The sequence below is a fragment of the Lagopus leucura genome, unplaced genomic scaffold (assembly GCF_019238085.1).
Source record: "Lagopus leucura isolate 7727_CA_CO unplaced genomic scaffold, USGS_WTPT01 Super-Scaffold_100035, whole genome shotgun sequence".
NCBI classification, from domain to species: domain Eukaryota; kingdom Metazoa; phylum Chordata; class Aves; order Galliformes; family Phasianidae; genus Lagopus; species Lagopus leucura.
In genome coordinates this window covers 4,861,058-4,871,080 of record NW_024962284.1, presented here as the reverse complement: position 1 = coordinate 4,871,080, position 10,023 = coordinate 4,861,058, and the positions used below count along the sequence as shown (strand labels likewise).

At 38.2% G+C, this 10,023-nt stretch overlaps 1 protein-coding gene across 1 annotated transcript in view; it reads right to left on the bottom strand.

Moving 5' to 3' along the window:
- Positions 1 to 10,023, bottom strand: part of KIAA1549L (KIAA1549 like) — a 98,210-nt gene that overhangs the window by 14,376 nt on the left and 73,811 nt on the right. The window contains exons 15-17 of the mRNA XM_042882640.1: positions 9,083 to 9,261; positions 7,181 to 7,398; positions 3,502 to 3,631 (exon numbers count right to left, since the gene is read on the bottom strand). Coding sequence (XP_042738574.1) covers positions 3,502 to 3,631; positions 7,181 to 7,398; positions 9,083 to 9,261 — 527 coding nt within the window. The remainder of the gene's footprint in view (positions 1 to 3,501; positions 3,632 to 7,180; positions 7,399 to 9,082; positions 9,262 to 10,023) is intronic.

The following is a 10,023-nucleotide window of genomic DNA, read 5'->3' as shown; positions in this document are numbered from 1 at the left end:
TGCCTATTTCCTCGTATCACTGCCTATTTCCTCGTATCACTGCCTATGCTATTTTCTCTTTTATCAATTGAAAGATGTAAGTACTGTAGATAGACACCACTATACATTAACATTGACATTAGAGATATTTAAAAGCCATTCAGGCACATTTATTATGTAATACTAGAATCACACCAAGAAGGAAAAGCAAGCCCTGTACAGAGGTGGAGTTTATCCATTTCTAGCAACATTCTGCTGCTGCAACAGTACCATGAAATCACTGTATCATGAACTTCTTCATGTGAACACCAACTCAAAGCTTTTTGAGAAGTTGCATTACTGTAACTGTATCAATACAGTTAGATGAGTACATTCTTTTTCATACTCTTAGGTTTTTATAATGAGGTCATTTTCTTCCCTTTACACAAAACTGCCTATTTTTTTTTCTGCCCTAGCATAAAGCTCATTAGCAGCTCAAAGGTTCTAGACTCCTCCATTACAGCATTTGCTCTACTCATAATTGTCTTTGAAGATCTCAGAAGTAATAAACATGTTCAAGTTTCCTTTGTCTGCGTTTTAGGTGAAGGTGACCATCCCCAAACCCTGGTTGGATTTGTTAAAATTAGAAGATAGGTATCCTTCAACAATAACCCATTGATAAAAAGGTACTATAAAACTAAACACTGAGAATACTGAGAATATCAAACAGTGTGCTTAAAAAGCTACACATTCTGTACAGACAGGTAGGTGATTACCAACCTTATATTCTGATTATTATTATTGGGAATAAAATATTTTAGACAACTGTGACTGAAATAATAGACATCTTTATCTGAGGGAAACCATGTACAAAATATTAAATAAAAAAAATCAAATAAAACATTAGCATGGAGTGAGAGATTTTCGAGCTCTTATTTTCCTATTTACAGAGCAGGGCAAAACTGGGCAGATCACCCAAAAACCGTTGTGATTTTGTCGTGCATGTCCATCTAACCGTTTTCAAGCTTTCTTCAAGATTCTAGGGAAACAATCTATTTTATTTAAAAACCAAACAAAAACCCCACACGCAACCACCACCATTTGTCATGGCTGGGAAGCTAAAACACCACGTATCCTAGGCAGGCTGGTAACAGCTCAAAAAATAAAAAAGCAATTTGTTACTCTTCAAAAATCTCATGACTTGAAGGTAATACAGGGTATCCACTTCATGAATTACCTCATTTGTAATGGCTTATCAAACACAACTTTCATGTTAAGTTGGTGAAATTGATGTTAAATCATGTAGTAGAAGGAGAAGGTTAAAAGAGTGGATCCTTTAAAACAGCAAAGCAGATGTCAAAACAATGTACAATATGTTATTAGGTAAAAAAAAAAAAAAAGGACACGAGGTCCAGCATACAAAGCAGCCCAAATTCATAAACACATTATAGCATTACTGAGCTTTTTAACACCTTTTCTCAGTGGACCGCCACATAGCCCTAACAGCTGAAGAAACTAATCCAATAAAATAATTTCTCTGGGCCAATACCTCAGCTCTAAATGTCTGAAATACTTACACCCATCTCCAGAGCTCAGACTTACAGTGGTGTTTTGAAGCACCACGATGGGATCAACATGGATTCCATGCATTAACGCAGATTTAAGCGCCAGCTTGTGCCTGGGAGAGCAAGCCTGTCAAAAGCTTGGCAAAGCACCAAGGTAGCTCAAATAGGAGGGAGGGAGATCAGCCCACGCTGCAAGCAGAGGCTGGAGAACTAGATTTCAACATCCTGTTCCATTTTCCCATGGCATTTTTCTGCTTTCAGACAAAAATAATTCCACTGTTCGAAGAGGTGCACTGCAGTGAATCTGCAGCACATGAGTCAAAGAGAATTTTATGTAACTTATCAGTTTAAAAAAAAAAAAAATGGACTACACCAGGGACAATTCCCTCTGCCACAGTGCAAAAAGAAAAGCAAGGAAATCTTGTGTGAGATATGCTGTTGTCAGAGAATGTAACTATGCTGAGGAGATCATGAGCCTGCATGAGCTCATTATACCACTTGCAGGGCTTTTAAAAATTTTGCTTGAAAATCTTTTCTATGCAATTTACACAACATATCCAAGTGTATTTCTAACATCTTTGGATACATATTATGACATGCTCATTCTGCACTACTGGCAGGGGGCCATGTGTGCTGCTAGAGTGCTTTTAACATTCATTTCAGAAAGATTTTACCTATGAGAAAGTATGTTTTAGTACAATAAAAAAAATTCCAGGCTCTTCTTGAAACACCTGATTTTCAGAATACAGAGGAAAGTCCAGCTTGATGATGAACTATTAAGAAAGTTAACACATAAGCAGGGTAAACACAAAAAGCTTTCTTTTTTTGCAAAATGTAGGCTGTTTTAAGTGCAACAGGGTGGTTCTTCTCATTTCTTTCATTTTCTCTCTTTTTTTTTTTTTTTGCAGGTTAGTGCAGTATATTCTTATGCCTCAGAAAGCAGTGAGGCAGTCATTCCAATTACACGGCACAGCCTGACTCATACAATCTGATGGGAAGTGTCAACATGCAGGAAATGATTTTCAAAAATTCAAAAGCTGACTTCCAAAAATCACTATCCGCCCCACTTAATTCTGTAAAATAAACTTTCCTGAACACGTTCCTTGACCTTGATAAATTCATTCACCTTGCTAAAAATACATCCCTGCCAGCTGACAGTTAACAATTAACCAAGTTGGATGAACAATCACCAGATTAACTTTCTCATTTTCCAGAAATGCTTAGATCTTCTACAGGAATCAATCTTCAGGGATGGCTGTGCTACAGCTTTCTGTATACATAATGGACTGAAAAACTCTACTTTACCTTAGGAGTATGGGCTTTTTTCATCTTCAGTTTGGGTGCATGCTGTGTCAACTTAGACCCAGTGTATGTTCACCTTGCACAAAACAACTACCCTAAACTTATGCTGGCTGTATGAGTTCCTTGGACCATAAACCAGTGCAGAATCTACTCTGCCTGGTTTTAACGTTTAAATATTCAAAATTCTCCCAGTTCTGAGATAGTAAGAGGAGAACAAGAATGTGGCTATTTCCTAGGGGTTTTCCACAAACCACTGACATCTGGACTTCAGTGCAATTCCTAGAAGTTGGTTGTCCATTCTTCTGAATCAAGAGAGCAGCATAAGGGGTAAAGAAAAAATAGGATTTTAATCACATTGAAAAGACACTGGTATCCTGCAAGCAGTTGCATACTTGAAAGAACTATCTAAATTCAAAAATCAGTACTTTTGTAATAATGTTCCGAGAACATTTTGTTTCCATTTCAGACACCAAAATGATGTAAAGTATCAAGTATGTTCAGCAGTCTGTGCTCAGAATATCCTGAGCCTCTTTCAGGATGCTGAGTGCACATAACGTCCTGTAAGGTCAAGCACCCGAGGACACTCTGGCTTGGAGCTTATCAACAGTTTTCCATTTTCAGGAATGAACTAAGTCTTGGCTGAGCCAATTTCACAGGATACACCTGATACACTTACATCATATCCACTGTTACGGATTCCACGCCTAGGTCTTTCTCGAGTCACTAGAAGATCCATCTCAGTTTCTCCTGGGCTAGGACTGTTCAAAGACTGTCGGCTTCTGTATATTGAGTTCTTCATCTGTTGCCTATAAGACATCAGACAACAAAACAGCGAAATTAACAGAATATAAACAAAAATTATTTTGTCATCATAAAGATCATAAAGAAAATGTCACTTTATTATAGAAGGTATATGGAACTCCCAGAAATCAACTGTATTTTAAAGAGATTGGAAATTTTGTTTGCTAGTAAAGAAAGTAAAATTAAGATACAGGCACCATATGGTGGAGTTTATCAAATGAAATACATCCCTAGAAGATATCAGAACCCTTTCAGTGTTAGCTGGTATGACTTTATTTTTTAAATTTAAGTAGGTGCTGTTCCTAAAAAAAGTAACACCTTTCACACACTCAGATGGGGGGACAGAGATTTTGGTGACAAATTGTGAGCAGTGAGAAAGAAGTGGAACAATGTTCCATTGAAACAAACATCCAGCAAAGTGTATGAGAAAACAGACAGGAGTGGGAGGGAACTGCTTGCAAGATGCCACATCAGTATTTCTTATAATGAAACCGGGATAGATTTACAAAGAAAAATTAAAAACTGCTACATTTACAGAGATTTTAGTGACCAGCTCTTAGAAATTCTCTGGGGCATCTTGGAGGTAAAAGCCTTGAGGTTAAGGACAAAAGGCAGAAAGAGAGTTACAAAAGACCCAGAGAGACCAACGTTTACACAAATCAGGATGGAGCATAGGCAAGCATAGGCCAAAAAAAGAAACCAAACTCAACAGCAACAAAGCTTTATATTTCTCATTAAGTAAATCAGATCTGGCAATTTTTATGTTCCTGCATTGAAGATCTCATATTCTGTACAAGGTTTATAACAGGCACATTAATACTTGGTTGATGCAGTTGTGATATCTTATAAGGGTTTCAGGTACACAACACTCTAACATATGCAGATTCTTGACCTGATTACAAACTATTAAGGAAAAACTCAGAATAGGAGGTATAATCAGAAACATCTTTAAAAAACTGCCTGGAGACTGCCAATTAGCTCATTTGTGAAAGCTTTACTAATGAGAAAGGAGGTATGAACACTAACAACTGGCATTCAAATGGGTTAGCGAATGCCTCCTGGGAGCACAACTGAAACATTTTATAACATTAATTTTAGTGTGCAGAAAACTCAAAAGAACCAAGAGCACAAAAAATGTTTGTTCTTGAACAAATCATACTATTAAATGGCAATTTGTTGTAAATTACTTTTCAACAGCATTTCAAACAAAACCAAATTGCAAAAGCGATCTTGAATAATGCAATCAGCTGCACCTGTCTTATCCACTATATTTTGGAAGTGTTGGAATAACATTATTTAAGCCAGTGAAATACACACAAAAGAGGGGAAAAAAAAAGGAAAACAGACTTTTCCCTAGAAATTTTGAGATCTTTGACTAACTTCTTAATGATTTAAAAGAAAACATTTTAAAATAGATGCTTATGTGCTGTAACAATAGCCATCCAAACAATTATACAAAGCAGGAAACACTGTGAATCCAGTATTTTGATTTCACCCTAACCTTGATCACTTTAAAAGAGTTTTTATTTTATTACGGGAACACAATTGTGTTGATTCATTCAGCAGTAACATAAGCCACATTACCTTGAAATTTTATTCAAGGTTTTCCTCTAGAAGGATGTTGTTTTAGTCATCATTCTTTTACTTGCAAACTGAAGGCAAAAATGCTGCAATGTGTGTTAGCACATCCAGTTTTAATACAGACTTCAGAACACATCTGTTGGCAAGTTCTTAAACATCTGCAACATCTGTAAAGTTCTCAAAATGCTTAGCATCTTTATAGAGAAATGCGCCGTAAGTGGTTCCTATTTCTCACTACGTACGGACACAGACTATATATTCAACAAGTAAATCCAGTCTCTTATGGTTCAGCCACAGAAGGGAATCATTTCTCTACAGTAGTGCACCTGCCTTCGAGCAGTTTCTATGATGCCAGTAATTACAATCTCAAATAGACTATGACAGATCTACACAGCACATTAGAAAGCACACAGGAAAAAAAAGCATTTGTGAACCTTTCAGCACATTGGCACACGAGCAAGCAAGCATTTGTATATTTAACAAAGAGCAGACGGTTAGCATTAAAGCTTCATGTGCAGTAGTTTAATCATTTCCCACGTGCCACAGCATAAACATCCAAAGTAATGCCTAAGTCCTTCACTATATGTGCACCACAGCCACATCAGAATTCTTATTGTCTTCATTTGCATCTCATGACAGACCGGGACTCCTGCGTGCTAAGGGTTCAGTGTATTAACTTTCCATTGCTTTTGAAGCAGCTTATTCCCTACTCACTAGAAAACAGCACAAGAAATTCATGCCTGAGGCCTTCCAGCAAGGATGTAAAACACCTTGTTAAGCCACCACCTTTATTCTCTATTGGACCATGCAACACTGTCACCAGTCCATCGAGGGCTGCCATTTGACTCTAGGCCTAAAAAAAGTACACCTGATTGCAGTTGTTGCTCACATTCTGGATCAAAACTGCTTTTATAATTATCATTACAGTCTTTTTCATCTGAAAACACTGTTTTTCCACAGGAAAACTTGGGACTGAACTTCCCAGGAGATGCAAGACCATACCTCAAGGCAAAAGTACCATTTCCAGAGCAAATGTACTTTAATTTCCTCTTGTAGATCAACTACTGCTAGTCCCCATTCACAGCAAGAATCAGAGCCTTTGTGATAAGAGGTGTAATGGCACACACACTCTTTAGTAAGTCTTCCCCTCTTGCATCTTCATCACCCCTAAGAAGGGGAAAACTGAATTCTACGCCATCCCTCTCTTGGGCTACACTGGCTAGGACTGGTGTCATCTCCTCCTCTGAATGTGTCAACTTGTGTATCAAGGAGCATCCAGCAGCAGAGCAGGTCCATCCACCTACTCAGGCAGAGTTGGCACTTACCTCACCCTCTCATTTTTAAAGCAAGGAGACAAATAATGTTGCTATGTTACTTTCAAAAGACAACGAAGCATTAACCAAACCACAGTATTGTTACATAACCTACCTGCTAGCTTCATGTTACAGGTAATTCACCTGAATTGACTCCCTCTGTTTAGGACACAGGAAGGCACATGCACATTCTTGCAGATATTCCTGCAGGATTTACTGAATATGCAGGCACTGTAGAGGCTGCAATCCCCTATGCCTACTGCAATAGGTACATTCTGATAAAGATAGTACCAAAATAATAACATCACTGAACTTCGGAAAGTAATTCACATGCTAACTTTCTGGCTCAAGTCTACTCTCCATATTTCCAAATAAAAATTATACTGCTTTTTTTATTTACTTGGAAAATGACAGAAAAACTTGGAACAGTCCCTTCCCATATTTTCTTTGCCTTCCAATTTACTTCTTTTTAATCACATGCCATTTTTATCAGATTATGTTCCTTCATAAAGAATCATGGGCTATGTTGATTTTCTTCATGAAGTAGGAGGGATCAATCAGCAAACATTTGCCTGCTTAAGAACAGACCTTCCAAATTCCTCAAAACCCCTGGACAGCAAGTTCCGTCCCAGAGGAAGAACTGCATATAAAAAGTCTCACCTGTTCTTAGGCTCAGCAAACGGAGATGATACATCTGGATCAGGATCCAAAATGTGGTCAATTTCTTTCTGGTTTTTCTCATACATCCTTTTTCTGTCTGTCAACCCCTTGCTGTTGTCAACCTGTGGGAAATCATAGTACCCCTTCCTCTTGGCTTTCAAACGCAGCTTGTTGCGGTAATGCTCTATATCGGACTTCTGCTTCAAAGCCTTGTTCACCTAAAAGGCAAAAAGAGAGGACGGTGCTGGGCTGACTGCTTCCAAACAGTACTCTTAGAGTGTGTTTGATGCGCTTCACGTGTCATTTTACAGAGTGCTTTCTGTACCACACCGTGCCATCTGTAAGCAGCGAGGAACTGCAAGTGAACAGAGTTGCTGCATTTTTTATGGCTTGGCAGATGGTTAAATAATTTTAGCCTAAAATCTATGTACCATCTAAACAGTGACTCAGATACACCCACCGAAGAAAAACACTGATTATGTTAGTCAGTTGCTGTGACCCAAAGCAGTACTTGCTTCTGGGGACACTGGGGAGAAGTCACTAATGAAAATCACTGCAGGGTCCAGGAAGTACTGAGCCATCACCTCTGGCTAAAGAAAACCACAAATAATTCATCACTGATGGCTGGGGAAGTATTTTGGTGAGATGTCATCATAGGCTCGTGTACGGTTATCTCAGAAATTTGTTCTGGGACCCTATCAGAAATAAAAACCTAAAATAAACTGGATATTTTGTCTGACCTGGTGCACGTCACGTTCCTATGGACACTTCTAAGTATTAAAAAAAAAAATCATAATCTCCTGCTTCACACTGTGAAAATGGGAAATGGGAAAGGTAGTAATTTGCTTGGGATTAGCTCATTTCAGAGGCAATTCTACACTCCTCTCACAATTTCCAAAATACGTATGTACAGAAAAGTGCATAGAACTAGGAACATCATTCTGTTGGCTTATATAAATGATGAATTCTAGATAAGCCTTTCCCTGCATTTAGAAACTATGTGGCACATCAGGGCTTAAAATACAAGCATGAAATGGACCGTGACACACTGCTTAATCCAGGCCCACATGGGAAAGCCATGACACCGTCTGTTACTGCGTTTCTGGTGGCAGTACACAGAACAGCAGCAGAGTGATTCAGGCTGATCTCTGAATAGCTGTTGCAGTGCAAGTTTGCAAACAAGAAACCTCTCAGGCTTGTACATCCTCTTTAATAATTCTATGTAGAATCATAGAATAGTTTGGGTTGGAAGAGACCTTTAAGATCATCTAATTCTAAACCCCCCCATATGAATCTCAATTCTTTGTGAATGTATTTCTCAAAAAAAAGACCTACATAATCTCAATACACAAGTATAGGAGTCAAAGCATGGTTTTTAGTCAGCATCTCAATCTTTGCCATTCCACCTTGTTCCCAGGAAACAGCTGTGCCCTCTATGCACAGGCTGGAATGCAGACTGAGCAAAGCCATGGTCCTGCTCTATGCCTTCTCACTTTGAATGAGAAGTACTGCTCAGTATAGAAAGGGTAGATTGGGATCCAGATGATCTACAGTCTCCAAGTTTACCTACAAAATTCACACGGAGAAAGATCTTGATCTCTCTGCTCTTATTACTTGTTCTCTTAAAATGAATATGATAAAACGGAAGGATATTAAGAAGTTAAGAACATAGAAAGTTGCCTCTTCCAAGGTCACATACATTCACATACGCAATAAGGAAACAGATTTAAATTCTTTGACCTCAGAGCCCAAAGTGGTACCTGGAGCTTTATACAGAATCAGAGAGAAAAGTTCCTACTAATCCTCAACTCTTAAGAGTTGTAAATAAGTAAAGGCTTAAGATGATGCCACCTCTGGATAGAGCCAAGGAAATAGCTGCAGACATTATCAGATGGTCCTTACCTCTCCATTAATGATGGCAGATTCCTGACTTCTATCTGATGCAGCATGAACAGCAGGTAGTGCCACAGGTTTGATAGCAATCAGCTGTACAGATCCAGAAGAGGTGTCAAAGGGGTCAATGGCAGATTTGGCAATGTTATCAAAGAGAATGCCTCCTTCCTCTTCATCACTGATGGGTACTAAAGCACATCAAACATTCAGCATAAAGAGATACTTTTACTGCATTTTAGAGGTAAAATTCAATGAGTGCATGCTTAGGATTAATAATATGCTTAGAACACTTCAAGAGTAGGTCTAGGAGACTTTCACACTGAAAAAAAAAAATCCCATTACATTATAGATGGCATTCTGCATTCCAAGAATAATATAGCATTCCCCCCCCAAAAGTTGATTTCCAATATGCACTAATAAGCTGAAAAGAAAACAAGAATAGCAAAGGAAATGCTATGAAAAAGGCAACTAAACTCAAAAGTACCTTTTCTTACATTTCACATGGAAAAGATGTTACATCCACATCAAAGAAGCCTCCATGTGCTAAGGGTCTGTAGCTATTCCTGATCTAAACAGACATTTATTTTTCAGTGTCTTACAGTGTAAAAACATGATGTTCTCAAAATCTACTGACTTTAGCGAAAGCTATTAATTTAAAAAATAACAGCTGTTAAAATGAAAACACAAATGTTGCATGTTAAGACATGCTTAAGAAACTAAGAGCATCCAAGTACTCTTTTTCACTTCACAAAGAAGTACCTGCAATGGCTGTAAAGGTAGGGCATCAGAATTTGTTGAGAGATAGGAGATTTGGGACTCTTTAAACTTAAATGCCACAGTGAAACACCTTTATTTTTAGGTAAGTTTCACATACAGCCAGGCTCCTTCAACTCCAAATTTCATTTGTAAAGCTGCGCTACTTTGTCAGCTGTTGAATCTTAAACCTAACT